General features: G+C 34.2%; 1 protein-coding gene and 1 long non-coding RNA gene across 5 annotated transcripts; one reads left to right on the forward strand and one right to left on the reverse strand.

Moving 5' to 3' along the window:
- Nucleotides 1-7,138: 7,138 nt before the first annotated feature.
- Nucleotides 7,139-20,483, reverse strand: LOC131017002 (uncharacterized). 4 transcript variants are annotated; one of them, XR_009099308.1, is made up of 7 exons: nucleotides 19,812-20,483; nucleotides 17,955-18,035; nucleotides 14,862-17,323; nucleotides 13,005-13,085; nucleotides 9,913-12,865; nucleotides 8,056-8,136; nucleotides 7,139-7,424 (listed from the first exon to the last, which is right to left on the reverse strand). It is a non-coding gene; the product is annotated as an uncharacterized LOC131017002 (long non-coding RNA). The 4 variants fall into 4 exon arrangements; XR_009099309.1 differs by having other exon boundaries at nucleotides 9,913-12,373; nucleotides 14,862-17,815; XR_009099310.1 differs by having other exon boundaries at nucleotides 7,139-7,916; nucleotides 9,913-12,373; nucleotides 19,812-20,481.
- A 277-nt stretch (nucleotides 20,484-20,760) lies between these two features.
- LOC131015760 (uncharacterized) lies at nucleotides 20,761-23,968 on the forward strand. The gene is made up of 9 exons (XM_057944186.1): nucleotides 20,761-20,817; nucleotides 20,884-20,967; nucleotides 21,055-21,129; nucleotides 21,211-21,306; nucleotides 21,394-22,175; nucleotides 22,260-22,484; nucleotides 22,939-23,319; nucleotides 23,563-23,685; nucleotides 23,942-23,968. Exons 1-9 carry the CDS (start codon nucleotides 20,763-20,765, stop codon nucleotides 23,966-23,968), a joined length of 1,848 nt encoding a protein of 615 aa, XP_057800169.1. The 5' UTR covers nucleotides 20,761-20,762.
- The last annotated feature ends 461 nt before the right edge of the window (nucleotides 23,969-24,429 follow it).

Below are 24,429 nucleotides of genomic sequence, written 5' to 3' on the forward strand. Positions count from 1 at the left end.
ATCCATGTGCATCCTTGTACGCTCCCCGCAGGCATTGTAGAACATTATCACTAGCGTGCCTTCATCAAATCCATGACCTGGGCACTTTCTGAGCTTCTCCTGATATCGCTCCCACGTCTCCGCTAGCTTCTCTCCCTCGTACTGTTGAAATTGCACGATGTCCATCTTCAATTTCAACGTTAGGCCAGGCGGATGAAATTTTCGCAGGAATGCATGAGCTAAGTCCTCCCACATAATGTTCTATCCCAGCTGCAGCGTATGATACCACGACTTCGCCTTATCCCGCAGTGAGAAGGGAAAAAGACGAAGACGGATAATGTCATCAGGGACACCATTCATCTTCACCGTGCTACACAGCTCCAGGAAATGCGCCAGGTGCGCATTAGGGTCTTCGATCGCTTGTCCACCATATTGGCTCTGTTGGACCATCGTGATCAAACCCGTTTTCAGCTCAAAATTGTTTACATTCACTCGTGGAGGCTCCTGGTACACATACTGCGGAATGAATGCTTCATTGATGGCTGGTTGCTTCTGATTCTCTCTTGTCTCCTGTGCATCAAGCAGCTTCTTCAACTGCTCTTGCAAAGCTCGAATTTGAATCTGCTCTGGAGTAGCCATCGTATCTGACTCAGCTGAATTGCTCGAACTTGGGTTGTTCTGCTTCTTAAGATTGCGCAAAGTCCTGTCGATTTCAGGGTCGTACTCAAATAGAGGATTTCCTTGAGATCGTGTGTTCATATGCAACCTGCAGAAACACAACTATTAAAATCAGAAAAGAAAAATAAAAACAAAATAAAGCCTGTAATACTATAAAGTCCTATCGCAAATATTAAAGTAAAATCTAAATAGTCCCCGGCAACGGCGCCAAAAAGTTGATCACTAATTTCTTAGCAACAAATACTGCAACTAACACAGGCAATTGTAGCAAGTAAAAAGTAACCGAGTATCGTATCCACATAGACTATTATAGCGAAATTACTCTAGCTATTCACTAAACAGACTCTAACAGTAAACAGGTAAACAAAACCAAGGATGAAACACAAACTAAAATAAATCAACTTAAACTAAAGAGCATATAAAAACAATTACTAAATCAAATAATAGAAAAACTCTGACCCTAGGGATGTACTTTCACTAATCAACTATATGTATTCAACCTATTGATTCAATTACCAATTTTAATCCAACCCTGATGAAAGATCACTATATTGTTCACAAGCGTCTCTAACGACCACCTATAAACGTAGATTAATCTACCCCTTTTCGCATTCAAGACTCCAAGGAATAAACTAACTCCCAATAGCACATAAAGAATAGCTTCCTATAGCTTCACCTATCGCATTCAAGACTCAAGGCTAACACTATATCATGCATTCCTGAATCGGCTGAACAATTATCGCATTCAAGACTCAAACTGAACAGCTAAACAAGCAAACTATTGATCAGATAATTCACAAGATAAATAAGCACCAGGAATCATGAATCACAAGTTGGAGGGCAAATTGATATCAATAAATCAAAAACACATAATTAATCAGCTATGTACAAACCCTAGGTTCAGATTAAAAGAACTAGCCAAACATCATAAAATAAAACATAAACATAATTAAATTAAACACAATTTTAAAAACAAAATATATAAAAACCGAATTAAAACGAAAGTAGCGACTTGAATCTTCAATCTTGATCCAAGCCTTAACAACTGGAAAGCAAAAGTATTCTAAAGCTATAAAACTGAACTATGAATGTTGGAAACTGAAAAACTAAAGCTGGGAACCCTAGATAGGTCAAAAGAGGACCTATTTATAGTCTTAGGGTGAAAAACCAAGGTCAAAACCTAAAACACCTCGAAAAACGTAAAAAACGCGGAAGAAACGAAACACGCGCCGCACTCGGCGGCCCGTTCGGCGGTCGCCGAATGGGTCGCCGAAAAATGGCCGTTTTACTCATGGATTCGGCGATCGCCGAGTATGCAGCTCCAGGCCAAAATTGAAACAGGGAATTCGGCGACCTGGCCGGCGGTCGCCGTCTGGGTCGCCGTTTACACCCTTTAAATCTCCAAAATTCGGCGGTCAACGCTCCTTTGACCGCCGATCGCCCCTTTTCCGTCCCGCCTCCAGAATCTTCGTCTTTTCTTGATTTTTGGGCTCGATTCTCTCATAACTCTTCTCTTCAACATGTTCCTTATACTCCATGCTTCCAAATCACTCAATTCTGCATCCAAACAGTCAAAACTACACCCAAACGTGAAATCACGAAATAATAGGCAATAAATTCTAAACCATAATGAAACGGGTGTAAAATCGACTTAAACCACAGAATATAAACCATAAAAACTATGCAAAATGAGTGTTTATCATCGTCCCCTATAAATATGCATGGCTGATCACGGCACGAGTTTTAATAAAAAGTTATTTTGAGTATTGATAGTGGAAAAAGAGTCGCATATTGATGGTATTGTTAAGTAGATTTTGGGTAAAAATGTAAGTTCAAAGGGTAAAATTATAAAAATTATGTGTGGATAATGTCCAAAAATAGAGTATGCATAAATTTGGGGGACGTACCAAAAAATAAAGTTATGCATAAATATTGGGGACATAGAGAGTAAAAAAATGGATTTAAATTAAATGTAATAGATATAATAATTTAAAGTTTAAAATTCAAAAAAATTCACTCTCCTCACTCTTCTATTTTTAATTTCATTTGTTTTTCCTTTTTTATTTAGAAGTTGCTTTATTTAGATTCATTATTGCATAGATAAATTTATGAAAGGCGGTGGATTTAAACTTTTAATGTGGCACTGTAAAAGTTACTATTTTTTTAGGTTTATTGTTGCTACCACTCTAAGTGTTGTGTGCCAATCTTGGAACAAAGGGTACAAATTGGTCCATTCGCCCCATTCGTCCCAAGCGTTGGCACACCATGACTTGAGACGAATTGGTCATTCATGCCATTCATCCCAAGCTTTGTGCGCACCTCTTGGAAAATATTATCTCTACTACATGGGATCTAAAACTTAACCATTTGAATTTTTCACAAATTTTTTTTATCTGCAATTATTCTTCATTTTATATTCTCTTAATTCTTAAATATAATTATAAATGACATATCACTGTTAACATTTATATTTATTAATCAATCAATTAACAAAATATTCAAAATATTTTGCTTATGTTTATCAAAATATCAGATGACCAAAGTGATGAAAATCCGCAAAATTGCTGCCAAAAGTTAATGTTCAATTATCAAAATATTCGGTGAATTTTGCTTATGTTTATCAAAACTGTCACAAAACTTATACACAATATACTCACAAAGAATGATGTCCAATTTGTTTGAACAAATGACAAGTCAGTAAATGCTTCACGCCTCTATTTCCGTATCATGTTTCAAGAATCATTAGTTTTATGCAAGCTTTTTGACAAGCTTTTCAATTTTCGTGACCATATCTTCAAGTTTTTATGTGCTCGGAGGGGTCGCAGTATGCTGGGATTGAATTCATTACACAGAGATTGATCTACTCTTGTCTTGTCGTCTCCACTACATTTGTAATAATCTTCCGCCTTTGCCTTATTGTATTAATTAATCTGATATCTATTCTGTCATGGTTAGTTTAATTTTAGTTTAAATACAAGAATGTGTAGACCCATGTTGATACAAACGAATGAGCATGGGCTCAGCTTAGGTTGTAAGTGAGTTCTGGCGTCGGTGTGAGAGAGGGAAGGATTGGCGAGATGTGAGAGAGAATTGGTCTGTATGTGTGACCAGTTTTCAGCCAAGACAAAGAGAGATTAGAGAGATGGGGATGGGCTGTATTTATTAATTAGGCCCCTTTTTAAAGTTGGGCTGAGCTTATATTTAAATGTAAACTGACACATGGGCTGATTTATAATTATAAACAACTGATTCGTATCTATATTTTTTAAAATCGACCCCACAATCCATAACCTTTCATTTTCATCTCAAATTTGTACATTGATCTGTTTTTATCTATGTGGACTTGGAAATTCACACGGAGGTGGCCGAAAATGACAGGGTGGCCGCCGGAAATGACACGTGTCAATTTTCGACGTCCATGTAGATAAAAACCGAACACTGGACAAATTTGAGACAAAAATGAAAGGTTATGGCCGATTTTCGAAAATTGGTGCAAAAAAATTGCAAAAAATTAGTAACGCTTCATCTCCATCAAGATTTCAGTTTATTCATATTGTTGAAAAACATTTTAAGATGATTTCAAATATGGATTTTCGACAAAGTTTATGTATTTAGGTGCAATTTTCCCTTTTTTTTATTCACAAACACAATTTCCATAACAGTGGGGCACACATTCGTTTGTGCGTCCTTTATCACTAGTTTCTGATCCTGATTGGAAGTAGCATTCGCATGACACAATATCTGTCAACACCACTTTACCGATACATTTTTGCGAGGCACACTCTGCATCGCTCCGACACGCAGGTCCTTCAACAATAGTTCATAATAATAAAAAATTAGTATATAAATAGTTAAATACAACATCAATTTTTTTTTATTAAAATTACCATATTCGCTGGACATATATCTTTGCTCATCGAGACAAATGCAAACACCATCCAAGCATAATGGACGACCTTTATTGCATCTAATTTTACAGTCCTCATGTAACACACATTTTGCTAATGACATTTTTACTGCATTTATCCGAAGAAGAAAAACATCAATAATACAAAACTTAGAACAACAAGTTGAAGAATATATTTTCAAGATTAAAGTCTATTTCATAGAATATATATATATATATATATATATATATATATATATATATATACATAGGGGAGAGTTCAATAGAAACGCAAATATAGGCAGAGTATAGAGTCTTAATCTCAGCTGTTGATCTTATCTAATCTAACGGTCAGCGTTCGTTCGTTCAACGTTCAACACAGAATTGTGTTGAACATGAACAGGGTTCGAATCCCTCAGCCCCCAAAAGTTCAACAAATTATTTGTACGTTCAACAACATTTATTGTCATGTTCAATGCATGTTCGATGTTTCTGATGTTCTTGTATAAGATCTGTTTCTGTAGAATGCAACCCTACATACATATATATATATATATAGGGTCAGCTTCAATGGAGACCACTTCCCTATATATATAGATAATAGAAACCAAATCAGAGTCATTGATCTCACCAAAATCAATGAATCAGATTAATTCGAATTCTTCAAGTTTAGGAAATCCCGTAAATTCCTCATTTTCCAATTCTGGGAACCAACGAACATTATTATGAACTTACGAACATACTAATGTTCGTCGATGTGTTCGTATAAAAAACAAATGAACATACTAATGTTTGTCGATATGTTCGTATAAAAACAAATGAACATACAAATAAACATACTTATGTTTGTAAGTTCATAATATTGTTCGTTGGTTCCCAGAATTGGAAAATGATGAATTTACGGGATTTCCTAAACTTGAAGAATTCGAATGAATCCGATTAATTGATTTTGGTGAGATCAATGGCTCTGATTTGGTCTTCATTCTCTATATAGGGGAGTGGTCTCCATTGAACTCTTCCATATATATATATATATATATATATATATATATATATATATATATATATATAGGGTGGGGTTATAATAGAAACCCCCCTTAAGATGAGAACTAGGAACCACATCTGAACCACTGATTTTAATAAAATAAAGGGTTCAGATTAAATTAGAGATGCACATTAAAATATATACTGTAAATGTATTTTTAATTAAAAGGGTAGAAACGTAAACAATGAAATCAAAAATTACACCCATCGTGATTTACATTTTTTCACTTTCACTTTCACTTTCATCTAGGGCTTGAGAATTAAAAAAAAACGCAGGCATCTCTCCATTCCACCAACGAGCAATCTGCACGCCGGCGAAGGACCGTTCTGCACGCCGGCGACGAAGGACCGATCTGCACACCGGCACCGATCTGTGTTCTCCGGTCGCGGTTTCATCGATCTGTGCAAGGGCTGTGCAAGGTGCGAAATTTTCTTAACTCAAGCCGATCTGCACGCCGGCGACGAAGGAACGATCTGCACACCGGCGCCGATCTGTGTTATCCGACGGCGGTTTCATCGATCTGTGCAAGGGCTGTGCAAGGTTCGAAATTCCGATTAATCCACGAGGAATTCCGATTAATCCACGAGGCGGCGGCGTTGAGGAGGCGGCGGCGGTTGAGGCGTCCGAGTATTCCAAGGAGGAGGCGGCCGAACCTTTGGGCGTTTAGAAATTTAGGTATTTCACATGCATAGATATTTTATGTAATTGCATAGATGTTTGTTTGATTTCATTTTATTTGATTTGAAATTGAGATATGCACGATTTCGCTTCAAGCGATTCTGTCCGATTTTGTTAATGTTTGTAGAATTTAGTAGATGATGGGTGTTGTTGATTTGCATAGATGATAGTTGGTGATGCATAGATATTTGGTGTGTTTCATATTTATTATTTTTGTCGATTAATTGTTAGGTTTTTTTTTTTTTATTTGCATAGGTGAATGATTATGATGCATAGATATGTCAATTTAATTGCTATCAATTATAATGGTTTGTCAGAATAGTGCATATCACTATTTTCGTATCAATTAGATATTTAGTATTAATTAGATATCAAAAAGTTAACATTGAATACTATTGCATATGTATAAGACTTTTTTCGTATCTCAACTTGGATATAAATTCGAATCAATTAGCATTCCATTAAGTGCATAGATATTTTATGTAATTGCATAGATGTTTGTTTGATTTCGTTTTATTTGATTTGAAATTGAGCTATGCACGATTTGGATTCAATCGATTCTGTCCGATATTGTTAATTTTTGTAGAATTTAGTAGATGATGGGTGTTTTTGATTTGCATAGATGAATGATGGTGATGCAGAGATATTTGGTGTGTTTCATATTTATTATTTTTGGCGATTAGTTGTTAGGTTTTGTTTGATTTGCATAGGTGGATGATTAGTATCCCATTGATATTGGATATGGTTGTGATGCATAGATGTTGGTGCGTGATGCATAGATTGACAATTGAAACGCTTCTTTGATAGGTTGTGTTTGTGTCACACCCCAATTCTTGAAGGAATAAATATGATCGAGGTGTGAATAATTCATAGAAATAAACAAGGAACAACCTTGTTAAAACCGAAATAGGATTTGAAATTCGGGCTATGCCCCTTTGGATCACAAGTTTTGTTTCATGCTTCTGACAACCGACATTCATTAGCATAAATTTAGTAGTGAAGAGTCTAAGCTCGGTCATGTATATCATTTGAAATTTAACATGAAGATCTTAAGTTGTAAAAACAAAAGACTGATATGAGTAATTGCTACAGCGGAAGTCTAACATAGAAATTTTAACTCTAGCCTCAGCTCCGTCCCGTCAGCACCAGCCAGCCAACCTGAAAACATTTGAAAGTAATTTTGGGCTAAGTACTAATGTACTTAGTGGGCATGCATTTTCTGAAACATTTCATATTTTCGTAAAGAGCAGTTTATCCAATCATACTTGACATGACTTAGAAGGTTTTAAATTGAAAGAAGTACTTCTAAGCATGTTAAAACATTTTCTTTCATTTGTGCGCACATGTCACACTCCCTTTCTGTTACTCGCTGTGATCCCGGACCTCTAGCCACCGACGGATCCATTTCTCCCATTGCACTTGCCCTGAGGACGTAACTCAGACAAGTTGAATTGACCTCGGGACGCTACCCAGGCAGGCCTTACATGATACATGCTCCGGAACACATCCAGCCAAGCACCCTTATAACGCCTCTTACATGAATTAGTGCCCGATGGAGATCAACCCACCGAAACAACTAACAAGTGTACACAATTCTCAAATAGCGTGTTAGGCCATAAGAGAACCTCGATCGATCCATGAATTGCGAGCCTTAAACAGAGCAGAGTGCACATAAACATTTTATTGGATAAACAGTTTTCATTACATTAAATAAACAGTTTGCATTTCATTGAAACATTTAGAGCTTAATAACTCAATCATACTTTGTACATTTGGAAAGTAAGCCCACCTGGTTAGGCAAAGCCTGAAGATCATAATCACATATAAACCTGTCTTGGGAAAGCAGCGCTAATTCCCCTGGTCACAAAGCCTACAAGAAATTCTATTCTTAATAGGTCTCATGAAACTAATCTTAATGTATTTATGGATGTACTAAACATACTTGATTCATCACGCCGGGTTTTCAAATTTAATGAATAAATACTTGAAAACTAAATTTCTTGAGTTAAGGACACCAACAATATCCTTACTCGATTTTCTTTTAGTGTTTTAGGGTTCTAGCATCCATAATTCGTTCCATTAAAGACAATCGAAAACCAACATAACCTCGTGACTAACCACATAATATCACGTAATCACGTAAACAATAAACAGAAAGAAATAAAATCCTTAAGTTTAGTATCATTAAAATCACAAGTTCATATGAACATAAAAGAAATCATGCACCATTTTTATAACATTCTATACATTTCATTTTTTTTTTCATGTAAATAAATAAGAAATTCCATTATTCATTTATAAATAATAAAACATTTTAAAATCCATTGAGATGAAATAAAACATTTTAACCATTTAAAATACATACTCAAAAAGCCTTGAAATATTATAAAAATGAGGGTTTAATCCCAAAATTTGTTTTCATTTTTAAAGTCCATCAATAAATTAAATAAAATAACGGACCTCATTTAAAATAAATAGTCCCAACCTTAAATATTAAAATTTAAATCAAGAGATTTAAATTCACTAAAATAATTTAGTGAAAATTCAAACACATAGGCAACACAATCACATAAGGCACATAAGAATCACAATCAAACATCATTAAAATATGCTCTGTTTTCACACTGACTCAACTTCAAAATTTAAACTGTTCTGACTCCGACATCTCCTGGACTCGAGACTCATACTGAAAGAAATTTCTTCGAGTCTAGTTTCATTTAAAAAAAAATAGAGTCGAAAGCTCCAAGTGGTTTGAGAGATATGACGTTTTTACCACGATCTGCCATTTCTGGCAGTTTTGTGCAACCGAAGGTTACAATTTTTGAAAAATAGTAAACGTTGTCAAACTGGGCTCAACTTTGGTGGATATCTAGCTAACACAATAAGGTTGATACCATAAAAAGTTGGAAAGCTAGATCACATAGGAAGCTACTTAAATGAATAACTCTTTCCCCTGTTCTCTGAAATTCTCGGTGGTAATGTGCAGTTTAGGTTTTGCATTTTAAAGAAATATCAAACGAAATTGAAATAGCTTGAAATTTTACCAGGGTACTCAAGACTCATGTAGAAACTTTCTATAAAATGTTCAAAGCTATTAGACATCGACAAACCATCGATCACAGTAGGTCAGTAGGCCTACGAAATTCTCCAATTTGTATTTAAAACTTATATATCTTAATAATATCTCTAACTTGAATATAACATCATAATTCTCAACAACAACTCATCCCAAAACTCATTTCATCACTTCTAATCATCAATCTAAACCATCACTTAACATCATAGCATGCTCAAGAACTCATATACCCACTCAAATCTTCAAATCAACATCATATAACAAAATCACATATAGAAACTCATATATATCATCTTCTTCCTCAAACTAACATTTTTCATTTTTCACTTCTCAACCTCAAGCTTCAATCTCATCCATCATTAATCATCTAGATCATCTCATAAACTCAAATCCATCATCATATAACTCAAGCCAAGTCAAGAAAATAAACAACAAAATTCGTAAGGTTTCAAGCTCCTAATTTTCGAAAGTTTCATAAAAATAAATTGGGTGATTTTCTTGCTCAATCATGATCATATACTCACTCACATATCATTAATATGATCAAATAAATAATCTAAGATCACTTACTCAAGGATTTAAAAGGTGATCAAGACTTTGCTCCAACTTTGATCTTAGCTCTAGCTTCTTGAATTTGATGAGATATGATAGTATTTGATTGGATTGGATGGTGGATTATCTCATAGTAGTGTTTGATGAAGCTTCTCTAAGCTTTCTTCAATGGACATCAATGGAGGAAAAGAGAGTATAGAGAGAGAGAGGGGAGGCCGAGAATGGGGATGAGAAGGGAGTAAATCGACTCCTGCTTTTTAATGATCGACTTGCATTTGTTTATTTCGAGTGGAATTTTTCTTTTTGCTTTCAAGTGTGTTTATTGAATGTTGTGGTGTAAAGGTACTCTTCTGAGGTGGAATCTTTGTTTAAGAGGCTTGGTGTGGAGCCACTTGTGATTAATTGATCCGTGGAGCCACTTGTGATTGAGTTGGATCAATTAGGTATGTTGTGGGTGTAGTGGGAGTATATAAAATAAAAAAATAAAAAAATATCTTCCGGGTTGTACTATAATCGTTCAATGTTTGCTTAAATAAATATCTCGTGTAGATGCTAAATGCTTAATATAAATAAATATGAAATGCATATAAATTTAATAACTAAATTTACAAATGTTTTTTTTTTTTAAACATTTTTGTTGGAATTAAAATAAATTCATTTTCTTTATATCCGGCGTGAATCATCATGACTTCTAAGTTCAAAATTACTCTAAATTTAGCTAGGAAAAAGCGGGGTGTTACATCCCTCCCTCCTTATAAAAATTTCGTCCTCGAAATTGCATATCTGGATAATCTAGTTTGGGATACTAGACTTCACTATCATTGCGGCTACATAGCTTGATTGTTATCGCATCTTTCTAATTGTGAGAACACCATGTCTATAGTCTCGAGAACTGGTGACAAACGAACTCATTCTAATCATATTATGCTTATCGTGATCAAAGAAAATCTTATTGGGACAACTATATAGTACGAGTCTCTATATATTGTGATGATGCTCTACCTCGAGATCAAAAATCTTAATTGACAATCACCGAGATCTTAGTCATGTGGGCTGGCCAGACCCAACAAAACAAATCACTCAGTCAAATGGGAGCTTCGCCCCCAATCATGTCAACTTCTTATTCATGTAAGTCTCTGGTCAAACTTCTAATTTAAAACTTACTAGTAAGTACTTCATCATAAGTCATTGATACCATGAAAGTCCATTCTATGCCGTTCTAGCAAAGCTATCACGACTGACATCATAATCATAAGCAACATAAGTTCTTATGTGAAAAACTTAATCTCACCGCTATTGAAATAGCTCAAGTGAATCCTTAGTCTTAAGGCAGTGCCTCTATGTTGTAACATCTCTATGTTAAACATTTCTATCTTACCAGTCTTTACTTAAATCGATCAAGCGGTGCTATCACGATTAACATTCTCAAAACATTCTTGGGTGGTACTCAAACAGTTTGCAAGAGGATCCACCATTCTAATCGTATAGGCAGCTAGCCTAAAACGACAACATAAAGCTTTCTTATTCGTTCATTCTCTTTGAAACTTGAAACATGTTGACATTAAATGCCACATGAAACTTTTCTATTGCCGGAAAGATTCAAAGAATCTAACTCGACCATACATCTGGTATTCGTGAAAGGCTCAATAGTCCTAAACACGACTTTAACTCATCTTATCGTTAAGGGCTCGGGTAGTCCCAAACACGATACTTACTTATCTTATCGTTAAGGGCTCGGGTTGTCCCAAACACGATACTTACTTATCTTATCGTTAAGGGCTCGGGTCGTCCCAAACACGATACTGAGCTTGGTTATATGAGTCGGAGACCCAAGATAACAATATGAAAGCGATTAGCAATTCATAACTTATAACATATGGAAAGCGATAAGTAATTCACATAGCATCATTCATTGAAGCGCACATTTTTTTTTTTTTTTTTGGAAACATTCATAACATCTGAAATACATATACATATATTTTTTTTTTAAACTATTATCGTACCTTAGTTGCGGCAGTGTGACGGCGAGCTGAGGGCTACTGACATTCTTAGAAGTCTAGAGATACTATTCTAGACTCGACATCAAAAGCTTATGGTTATCAGAAACATGAAAGAAAACTCATGCTCTGATACCATTCTGTCACACCCCAATTCTTGAAGGAATAAATATGATCGAGGTGTGAATAATTCATAGAAATAAACAAGGAACAACCTTGTTAAAACCGAAATAGGATTTGAAATTCGGGCTATGCCCCTTTGGATCACAAGTTTTGTTTCATGCTTCTGACAACCGACATTCATTAGCATAAATTTAGTAGTGAAGAGTCTAAGCTCGGTCATGTATATCATTTGAAATTTAACATGAAGATCTTAAGTTGTAAAAACAAAAGACTGATATGAGTAATTGCTACAGCGGAAGTCTAACATAGAAATTTTAACTCTAGCCTCAGCTCCGTCCCGTCAGCACCAGCCAGCCAACCTGAAAACATTTGAAAGTAATTTTGGGCTAAGTACTAATGTACTTAGTGGGCATGCATTTTCTGAAACATTTCATATTTTCGTAAAGAGCAGTTTATCCAATCATACTTGACATGACTTAGAAGGTTTTAAATTGAAAGAAGTACTTCTAAGCATGTTAAAACATTTTCTTTCATTTGTGCGCACATGTCACACTCCCTTTCTGTTACTCGCTGTGATCCCGGACCTCTAGCCACCGACGGATCCATTTCTCCCATTGCACTTGCCCTGAGGACGTAACTCAGACAAGTTGAATTGACCTCGGGACGCTACCCAGGCAGGCCTTACATGATACATGCTCCGGAACACATCCAGCCAAGCACCCTTATAACGCCTCTTACATGAATTAGTGCCCGATGGAGATCAACCCACCGAAACAACTAACAAGTGTACACAATTCTCAAATAGCGTGTTAGGCCATAAGAGAACCTCGATCGATCCATGAATTGCGAGCCTTAAACAGAGCAGAGTGCACATAAACATTTTATTGGATAAACAGTTTTCATTACATTAAATAAACAGTTTGCATTTCATTGAAACATTTAGAGCTTAATAACTCAATCATACTTTGTACATTTGGAAAGTAAGCCCACCTGGTTAGGCAAAGCCTGAAGATCATAATCACATATAAACCTGTCTTGGGAAAGCAGCGCTAATTCCCCTGGTCACAAAGCCTACAAGAAATTCTATTCTTAATAGGTCTCATGAAACTAATCTTAATGTATTTATGGATGTACTAAACATACTTGATTCATCACGCCGGGTTTTCAAATTTAATGAATAAATACTTGAAAACTAAATTTCTTGAGTTAAGGACACCAACAATATCCTTACTCGATTTTCTTTTAGTGTTTTAGGGTTCTAGCATCCATAATTCGTTCCATTAAAGACAATCGAAAACCAACATAACCTCGTGACTAACCACATAATATCACGTAATCACGTAAACAATAAACAGAAAGAAATAAAATCCTTAAGTTTAGTATCATTAAAATCACAAGTTCATATGAACATAAAAGAAATCATGCACCATTTTTATAACATTCTATACATTTCATTTTTTTTTTCATGTAAATAAATAAGAAATTCCATTATTCATTTATAAATAATAAAACATTTTAAAATCCATTGAGATGAAATAAAACATTTTAACCATTTAAAATACATACTCAAAAAGCCTTGAAATATTATAAAAATGAGGGTTTAATCCCAAAATTTGTTTTCATTTTTAAAGTCCATCAATAAATTAAATAAAATAACGGACCTCATTTAAAATAAATAGTCCCAACCTTAAATATTAAAATTTAAATCAAGAGATTTAAATTCACTAAAATAATTTAGTGAAAATTCAAACACATAGGCAACACAATCACATAAGGCACATAAGAATCACAATCAAACATCATTAAAATATGCTCTGTTTTCACACTGACTCAACTTCAAAATTTAAACTGTTCTGACTCCGACATCTCCTGGACTCGAGACTCATACTGAAAGAAATTTCTTCGAGTCTAGTTTCATTTAAAAAAAAATAGAGTCGAAAGCTCCAAGTGGTTTGAGAGATATGACGTTTTTACCACGATCTGCCATTTCTGGCAGTTTTGTGCAACCGAAGGTTACAATTTTTGAAAAATAGTAAACGTTGTCAAACTGGGCTCAACTTTGGTGGATATCTAGCTAACACAATAAGGTTGATACCATAAAAAGTTGGAAAGCTAGATCACATAGGAAGCTACTTAAATGAATAACTCTTTCCCCTGTTCTCTGAAATTCTCGGTGGTAATGTGCAGTTTAGGTTTTGCATTTTAAAGAAATATCAAACGAAATTGAAATAGCTTGAAATTTTACCAGGGTACTCAAGACTCATGTAGAAACTTTCTATAAAATGTTCAAAGCTATTAGACATCGACAAACCATCGATCACAGTAGGTCAGTAGGCCTACGAAATTCTCCAATTTGTATTTAAAACTTATATATCTTAATAATATCTCTAACTTGAATATAACATCATAATTCTCAACAACAACTCATCCCAAAACTCATTTCATCACTTCTAATCATCAATCTAAACCATCACTTAACATCATAGCATGCTCAAGAACTCATATACCCACTCAAATCTTCAAATCAACATCATATAACAAAATCACATATAGAAACTCATATATATCATCTTCTTCCTCAAACTAACATTTTTCATTTTTCACTTCTCAACCTCAAGCTTCAATCTCATCCATCATTAATCATCTAGATCATCTCATAAACTCAAATCCATCATCATATAACTCAAGCCAAGTCAAGAAAATAAACAACAAAATTCGTAAGGTTTCAAGCTCCTAATTTTCGAAAGTTTCATAAAAATAAATTGGGTGATTTTCTTGCTCAATCATGATCATATACTCACTCACATATCATTAATATGATCAAATAAATAATCTAAGATCACTTACTCAAGGATTTAAAAGGTGATCAAGACTTTGCTCCAACTTTGATCTTAGCTCTAGCTTCTTGAATTTGATGAGATATGATAGTATTTGATTGGATTGGATGGTGGATTATCTCATAGTAGTGTTTGATGAAGCTTCTCTAAGCTTTCTTCAATGGACATCAATGGAGGAAAAGAGAGTATAGAGAGAGAGAGGGGAGGCCGAGAATGGGGATGAGAAGGGAGTAAATCGACTCCTGCTTTTTAATGATCGACTTGCATTTGTTTATTTCGAGTGGAATTTTTCTTTTTGCTTTCAAGTGTGTTTATTGAATGTTGTGGTGTAAAGGTACTCTTCTGAGGTGGAATCTTTGTTTAAGAGGCTTGGTGTGGAGCCACTTGTGATTAATTGATCCGTGGAGCCACTTGTGATTGAGTTGGATCAATTAGGTATGTTGTGGGTGTAGTGGGAGTATATAAAATAAAAAAATAAAAAAATATCTTCCGGGTTGTACTATAATCGTTCAATGTTTGCTTAAATAAATATCTCGTGTAGATGCTAAATGCTTAATATAAATAAATATGAAATGCATATAAATTTAATAACTAAATTTACAAATGTTTTTTTTTTTTAAACATTTTTGTTGGAATTAAAATAAATTCATTTTCTTTATATCCGGCGTGAATCATCATGACTTCTAAGTTCAAAATTACTCTAAATTTAGCTAGGAAAAAGCGGGGTGTTACATCCCTCCCTCCTTATAAAAATTTCGTCCTCGAAATTGCATATCTGGATAATCTAGTTTGGGATACTAGACTTCACTATCATTGCGGCTACATAGCTTGATTGTTATCGCATCTTTCTAATTGTGAGAACACCATGTCTATAGTCTCGAGAACTGGTGACAAACGAACTCATTCTAATCATATTATGCTTATCGTGATCAAAGAAAATCTTATTGGGACAACTATATAGTACGAGTCTCTATATATTGTGATGATGCTCTACCTCGAGATCAAAAATCTTAATTGACAATCACCGAGATCTTAGTCATGTGGGCTGGCCAGACCCAACAAAACAAATCACTCAGTCAAATGGGAGCTTCGCCCCCAATCATGTCAACTTCTTATTCATGTAAGTCTCTGGTCAAACTTCTAATTTAAAACTTACTAGTAAGTACTTCATCATAAGTCATTGATACCATGAAAGTCCATTCTATGCCGTTCTAGCAAAGCTATCACGACTGACATCATAATCATAAGCAACATAAGTTCTTATGTGAAAAACTTAATCTCACCGCTATTGAAATAGCTCAAGTGAATCCTTAGTCTTAAGGCAGTGCCTCTATGTTGTAACATCTCTATGTTAAACATTTCTATCTTACCAGTCTTTACTTAAATCGATCAAGCGGTGCTATCACGATTAACATTCTCAAAACATTCTTGGGTGGTACTCAAACAGTTTGCAAGAGGATCCACCATTCTAATCGTATAGGCAGCTAGCCTAAAACGACAACATAAAGCTTTCTTATTCGTTCATTCTCTTTGAAACTTGAAACATGTTGACATTAAATGCCACATGAAACTTTTCTATTGCCGGAAAGATTCAAAGAATCTAACTCGACCATACATCTGGTATTCGTGAAAGGCTCAATAGTCCTAAACACGACTTTAACTCATCTTATCGTTAAGGGCTCGGGTAGTCCCAAACACGATACTTACTTATCTTATCGTTAAGGGCTCGGGTTGTCCCAAACACGATACTTACTTATCTTATCGTTAAGGGCTCGGGTTGTCCCAAACACGATACTGAGCTTGGTTATATGAGTCGGAGACCCAAGATAACAATATGAAAGCGATTAGCAATTCATAACTTATAACATATGGAAAGCGATAAGTAATTCACATAGCATCATTCATTGAAGCGCACATTTTTTTTTTTTTTTTTTGGAAACATTCATAACATCTGAAATACATATACATATATTTTTTTTTTAAACTATTATCGTACCTTAGTTGCGGCAGTGTGACGGCGAGCTGAGGGCTACTGACATTCTTAGAAGTCTAGAGATACTATTCTAGACTCGACATCAAAAGCTTATGGTTATCAGAAACATGAAAGAAAACTCATGCTCTGATACCATTCTGTCACACCCCAATTCTTGAAGGAATAAATATGATCGAGGTGTGAATAATTCATAGAAATAAACAAGGAACAACCTTGTTAAAACCGAAATAGGATTTGAAATTCGGGCTATGCCCCTTTGGATCACAAGTTTTGTTTCATGCTTCTGACAACCGACATTCATTAGCATAAATTTAGTAGTGAAGAGTCTAAGCTCGGTCATGTATATCATTTGAAATTTAACATGAAGATCTTAAGTTGTAAAAACAAAAGACTGATATGAGTAATTGCTACAGCGGAAGTCTAACATAGAAATTTTAACTCTAGCCTCAGCTCCGTCCCGTCAGCACCAGCCAGCCAACCTGAAAACATTTGAAAGTAATTTTGGGCTAAGTACTAATGTACTTAGTGGGCATGCATTTTCTGAAACATTTCATATTTTCGTAAAGAGCAGTTTATCCAATCATACTTGACATGACTTAGAAGGTTTTAAATTGAAAGAAGTACTTCTAAGCATGTTAAAACATTTTCTTTCATTTGTGCGCACATGTCACACTCCCTTTCTGTTACTCGCTGTGATCCCGGACCTCTAGCCACCGACGGATCCATTTCTCCCATTGCACTTGCCCTGAGGACGTAACTCAGACAAGTTGAATTGACCTCGGGACGCTACCCAGGCAGGCCTTACATGATACATGCTCCGGAACACATCCAGCCAAGCACCCTTATAACGCCTCTTACATGAATTAGTGCCCGATGGAGATCAACCCACCGAAACAACTAACAAGTGTACACAATTCTCAAATAGCGTGTTAGGCCATAAGAGAACCTCGATCGATCCATGAATTGCGAGCCTTAAACAGAGCAGAGTGCACATAAACATTTTATTGGATAAACAGTTTTCATTACATTAAATAAACAGTTTGCATTTCATTGAAACATTTAGAGCTTAATAACTCAATCATACTTTGTACATTTGGAAAGTAAGCCCACCTGGTTAGGCAAAGCCTGAAGATCATAATCACATATAAACCTGTCTTGGGAAAGCAGCGCTAATTCCCCTGGTCACAAAGCCTACAAGAAATTCTATTCTTAATAGGTCTCATGAAACTAATCTTAATGTATTTATGGATGTACTAAACATACTTGATTCATCACGCCGGGTTTTCAAATTTAATGAATAAATACTTGAAAACTAAATTTCTTGAGTTAAGGACACCAACAATATCCTTACTCGATTTTCTTTTAGTGTTTTAGGGTTCTAGCATCCATAATTCGTTCCATTAAAGACAATCGAAAACCAACATAACCTCGTGACTAACCACATAATATCACGTAATCACGTAAACAATAAACAGAAAGAAATAAAATCCTTAAGTTTAGTATCATTAAAATCACAAGTTCATATGAACATAAAAGAAATCATGCACCATTTTTATAACATTCTATACATTTCATTTTTTTTTTCATGTAAATAAATAAGAAATTCCATTATTCATTTATAAATAATAAAACATTTTAAAATCCATTGAGATGAAATAAAACATTTTAACCATTTAAAATACATACTCAAAAAGCCTTGAAATATTATAAAAATGAGGGTTTAATCCCAAAATTTGTTTTCATTTTTAAAGTCCATCAATAAATTAAATAAAATAACGGACCTCATTTAAAATAAATAGTCCCAACCTTAAATATTAAAATTTAAATCAAGAGATTTAAATTCACTAAAATAATTTAGTGAAAATTCAAACACATAGGCAACACAATCACATAAGGCACATAAGAATCACAATCAAACATCATTAAAATATGCTCTGTTTTCACACTGACTCAACTTCAAAATTTAAACTGTTCTGACTCCGACATCTCCTGGACTCGAGACTCATACTGAAAGAAATTTCTTCGAGTCTAGTTTCATTTAAAAAAAAATAGAGTCGAAAGCTCCAAGTGGTTTGAGAGATATGACGTTTTTACCACGATCTGCCATTTCTGGCAGTTTTGTGCAACCGAAGGTTACAATTTTTGAAAAATAGTAAACGTTGTCAAACTGGGCTCAACTTTGGTGGATATCTAGCTAACACAATAAGGTTGATACCATAAAAAGTTGGAAAGCTAGATCACATAGGAAGCTACTTAAATGAATAACTCTTTCCCCTGTTCTCTGAAATTCTCGGTGGTAATGTGCAGTTTAGGTTTTGCATTTTAAAGAAATATCAAACGAAATTGAAATAGCTTGAAATTTTACCAGGGTACTCAAGACTCATGTAGAAACTTTCTATAAAATGTTCAAAGCTATTAGACATCGACAAACCATCGATCACAGTAGGTCAGTAGGCCTACGAAATTCTCCAATTTGTATTTAAAACTTATATATCTTAATAATATCTCTAACTTGAATATAACATCATAATTCTCAACAACAACTCATCCCAAAACTCATTTCATCACTTCTAATCATCAATCTAAACCATCACTTAACATCATAGCATGCTCAAGAACTCATATACCCACTCAAATCTTCAAATCAACATCATATAACAAAATCACATATAGAAACTCATATATATCATCTTCTTCCTCAAACTAACATTTTTCATTTTTCACTTCTCAACCTCAAGCTTCAATCTCATCCATCATTAATCATCTAGATCATCTCATAAACTCAAATCCATCATCATATAACTCAAGCCAAGTCAAGAAAATAAACAACAAAATTCGTAAGGTTTCAAGCTCCTAATTTTCGAAAGTTTCATAAAAATAAATTGGGTGATTTTCTTGCTCAATCATGATCATATACTCACTCACATATCATTAATATGATCAAATAAATAATCTAAGATCACTTACTCAAGGATTTAAAAGGTGATCAAGACTTTGCTCCAACTTTGATCTTAGCTCTAGCTTCTTGAATTTGATGAGATATGATAGTATTTGATTGGATTGGATGGTGGATTATCTCATAGTAGTGTTTGATGAAGCTTCTCTAAGCTTTCTTCAATGGACATCAATGGAGGAAAAGAGAGTATAGAGAGAGAGAGGGGAGGCCGAGAATGGGGATGAGAAGGGAGTAAATCGACTCCTGCTTTTTAATGATCGACTTGCATTTGTTTATTTCGAGTGGAATTTTTCTTTTTGCTTTCAAGTGTGTTTATTGAATGTTGTGGTGTAAAGGTACTCTTCTGAGGTGGAATCTTTGTTTAAGAGGCTTGGTGTGGAGCCACTTGTGATTAATTGATCCGTGGAGCCACTTGTGATTGAGTTGGATCAATTAGGTATGTTGTGGGTGTAGTGGGAGTATATAAAATAAAAAAATAAAAAATATCTTCCGGGTTGTACTATAATCGTTCAATGTTTGCTTAAATAAATATCTCGTGTAGATGCTAAATGCTTAATATAAATAAATATGAAATGCATATAAATTTAATAACTAAATTTACAAATGTTTTTTTTTTTAAAACATTTTTGTTGGAATTAAAATAAATTCATTTTCTTTATATCCGGCGTGAATCATCATGACTTCTAAGTTCAAAATTACTCTAAATTTAGCTAGGAAAAAGCGGGGTGTTACAGTTTGATATGTATTGTGATGAAGCATTGTGATGCATAAATGTTGGATATGCATGTATGCAATAAGTATAATACGTTTAGGCAATTAAATTATTAATATGCATGTAGGCAAATAATTAAAGGTAAATCCTTTTTTTTGTGTTTTAGATAATTGTTTAATTGCATAGATGAGTTTTTAATTGCATCCGTGAAAGTAATATGTTGCAATGTTGATTTTTTTGACAGTTAAATATGCCTCGTGGGAAGAAATCATTGGCTAGAATGGTTAATAAAGAGCGTCCAAATGGTATATTTTGATTTTATATATATTCTTATGTAGAAATATGTTAATTACTTTTATTATTTTTGCAAGATGACACTGGTGAACGTCTAGAGGAATTCTACAATATTTTAGTTGATAAAGTTGCTGATTGTATTATCAAAAATCGGCGGAAAGGTAAAATGTTAACAATGTTAAATAATGTACACCTCTATTATTTTATTTTATTCTTAGCAAAATATGCATTCAAATTGGGTTGCACAGCAGATGTTAGTAACTCAAGCCGTAAAGAAAATGATGGTCCAAGTAATGAGCAAAATGGAACTGATGATGCTGAAGGTATAATACAAGTTTCAAATATTTTTAATGTGGTATTTAATTTTTTTGTGCATTTTATTATAAATGTTTCATGTGTTTCAGTTAATGCATCTACAATTATTGCTGAGTGTATGGAAGCTACACGGGCCAAAAAGAAAGGAAAGGAAAAGGCAAACGCTTCTTTTGAAGATACACTTCGTAAGATCTTAAACACAAAGAGAAATCATGTAGTAGTAAATAATATTGTTCATTTATACTTATGTGTGAAAACTTTATAATATGCAGTTAATGAGGCACGAGTCATAAATGCGAGAAAAGGGGTTGTTCGTAAGATCAATGAAGCGTTGTGCACTTATGATGATGACTTTGTTGAAGAAGGTTTAAATGAGAAGAATACTGAAAATGTTGGGGCAAAAGATACTGTTCACAAGGAAGGTAATAATCATCCTATGCTTCGTTCACGTGACAGCCCATCACACTTGCATAAGTTGATATCATCACTCAACGACACCCAAAAGGAAGCTGTAAAACATATTGGGTTTGGGGGTTTATTGCATCTACAAATCAATGAACTACCTTCAAAGTTAGCCTACTGGGTTATAAAGAGTTTTGACAGAAAAGAGCTGATGATTCAACTTTGCAATGGCAAATTTATCAAAGTGACGGAAGAGGATGTGCAGAGGGTTTTTGGTTTCCCCCGAGGCCCAAATTTGATCGAGTCTGTTGAGGCCAAACAGAAGCATACTTTAAAAGATCAATGGGTTTCATTTTTTCCTAACTGCAAAAAGGGGCAAATCACAGCGAGTGACCTAGAAAGAGTTGCACGTGAATGCGTTGATGGAGGGGACTGGTTCAAGAGGCATTTCTTGATTTTGGTTGCACACACACTAGTGGAGTATAGAGGCCATGGATATGTGGTTCCTTTGATTATCAAATGCGTAGAAGATTTATTGACTCTGCGTCAATGGAATTGGTGCGAGTATGTTATAAGAAGTCTTGTAGATGCGCGCGACAAATGGGATGCTAATCATCTAAAAATGTTTGTTGGACCAGTGCTATTTCCATTGGTAAGTATATTATCATTTATTAAACTTATTTAATAAACATTTTATATAGTAACTTGTATTGGTAACAATGCACAAATTTTGTAGGTACTTTACTTGGATCGGACTAAAGTTGGAAACATCATGCATGGCAGACAGCTACCATCCATTGCCAATTGGGATTACAAGTCGATGAAAGCTAGAGAAGATGTAGAAGGCAAATGTGAAAGAGGATTTGGATATGGGGAGTTGTTAGAGCCCATTGAGTTTCACTTTGGTGATAAGATGAATGATGTTGAAGCAGAAAATACAACAAATGTTGATACTGAGGAGGCAAGTATCATTTATTTATGCATTTAATGCATTATTTGATGCATAGACGTTGGATTGTGTTTCATAGTTATCAGTTTTTGCGATTAGTTGATAGGTTTTGTTTGATTTGCATAGGTGAATGTTTATGATGCATAGATGTTGAATATGTGTGCATAAATGGGAAACATTAGTTTGTTTTTTCATTTTTTTTTGTTGGAGTTAGATATTCTATGGCTGTGCTGCATAGATGTTGGAGCGTGATGCATAGATAGACGGATTGAAAAGGTTTTTTGTTATGTTTTTGTTACTGGGGATGCATTTTTTGAAGCTGTTTGTGCATAGATGTTGGATTGGGTTGCATAGATATAATTCATTGAGATTCTTTTGATAATGTTTATTTGATTTGCATAGATGAAACATTGTGATGCATAGATGTTGGATATTCTGTTTGTGTGTAATGCATTTTTTGTTACAGCTTGTAGATATAGCAGTGGATCAAGAGAACTTTAGGAAACAACTTATGAGGAAACTACATAAGTTAGTTTTGATTCGGGAAATGGAAGCAATGATTGAACTCACGAAAACTGTTGATGTTGTCGACGATGGCTTGAAGAAAGCAATAACTGAGGCTATGATGGAATTGGGACTCCAAGATATGAGTAGTCCTCCAACGAATGCAATGGACAACACACAGTTTTGGAATGAAGTGATTGATGCCAGCATTGAAGTAGAATCCACTTATGAAAAGCGTAGGGAAAGAATGGTTGACTTGTCAGCTGGTCCAACTTTTGATCTTGGGATTTCACAAATGGGCATGGACACAGGCGATCAGCATGGGGAGATGCAAACTGAAGAGGCAAGTAAATAATGCATTACATTTGTTCTGTTACTATAATATTTGGTGTGCATAAATGCATAGACTTGGGAATTAATCATTTATTTACTTTTTGTTGCATTAGACGTATTTGGTTTTTTTAGTGGGCGTACTTTTGATTCAATAGAATACATATTTACCTATATGCACATTAAAATATTGTTGTTGCACGGCATAATATGTTTGTTCACGCATGATTTATAATTTATGTTAATGTGATTGTAGGTTGGCATAGAGAAGGACAAATGTGTTGGACATTCAGATGATGGACAAATTGAGATTTCTGACCATGTTCAAACAAAAGATAACGTTGTTGGTGCATTGCCACGGAGAAGCAAAAGAAAGATGGTAAAAAAAAGTGATGACAAATTTTATTATATTCGATATGGTTGTATAAAAGAATCAATATATGTGTTGAGATTGTTATATATTTTTGAATTTGGATGTGGATATGAAACTTGTTGTTGGCATCCATTTAAAAAACTATAATAATTTGCTCCTTGTAATTTACATTTTGTGGTATTATATATCAAACACATAATTAATTTGGTTTAGGAAAACTACATTTAATTAATTCTAAGATTTTATGTGTAAATACGTCTAGATTGATAGATGCATAAATGCAATTTAATAAAGTTTGATCATTTAGGTTAGTAAATCTTTTTTAAATTTTACATGTAAATATTTCTAGTTTATTAGATTCCTAAATTCAATTTATTAAATGGATTTACATTGTTGGTTTCAATTTCAATAACATCATAATGTGTTGTATACTTATTTAATGTGGTTTCATAGATGCATAAATGCATTTTTAAAATTTTTTGTTTATTTACGATTTAAAAACTAAATTTAAATAAATTGTAATTTTTGCATGTTAATAGTTTAGGTTGCATAGATGCATAAAATGCTATTCATCTCATTAATTTACATTATTGATTTCAATTTTTAAAAATTCAACATTATGTTTGTAATTGGAATTTTTTTGGAATTTTCAATGAAATAATAATGTGTTGTATAATTATTTCACAATTACAGACGGCAACAACTTTTGAAAGATAAAAAAAGAAGGTTCCAAATACACCTGCGACGTTG

The sequence above is a fragment of the Salvia miltiorrhiza genome, chromosome 3 (genome assembly GCF_028751815.1).
Source record: "Salvia miltiorrhiza cultivar Shanhuang (shh) chromosome 3, IMPLAD_Smil_shh, whole genome shotgun sequence".
In the NCBI taxonomy this organism is placed as follows: domain Eukaryota; kingdom Viridiplantae; phylum Streptophyta; class Magnoliopsida; order Lamiales; family Lamiaceae; genus Salvia; species Salvia miltiorrhiza.

What these genes read in the sequence shown, in the direction of transcription:
- LOC131015760 (XM_057944186.1), top strand. Translation starts at nt 20,763, where the DNA reads ATGCCTCGTGGGAAGAAATCATTGGCTAGAATGGTTAATAAAGAGCGT. An exon ending in TATCAAAAATCGGCGGAAAG is followed by an intron (nt 20,968 to 21,054) that starts GTAAAATGTTAA and finishes TGGGTTGCACAG; the next exon opens with CAGATGTTAGTAACTCAAGC. An exon ending in GGGAGATGCAAACTGAAGAG is followed by an intron (nt 23,320 to 23,562) that starts GCAAGTAAATAA and finishes ATGTGATTGTAG; the next exon opens with GTTGGCATAGAGAAGGACAA.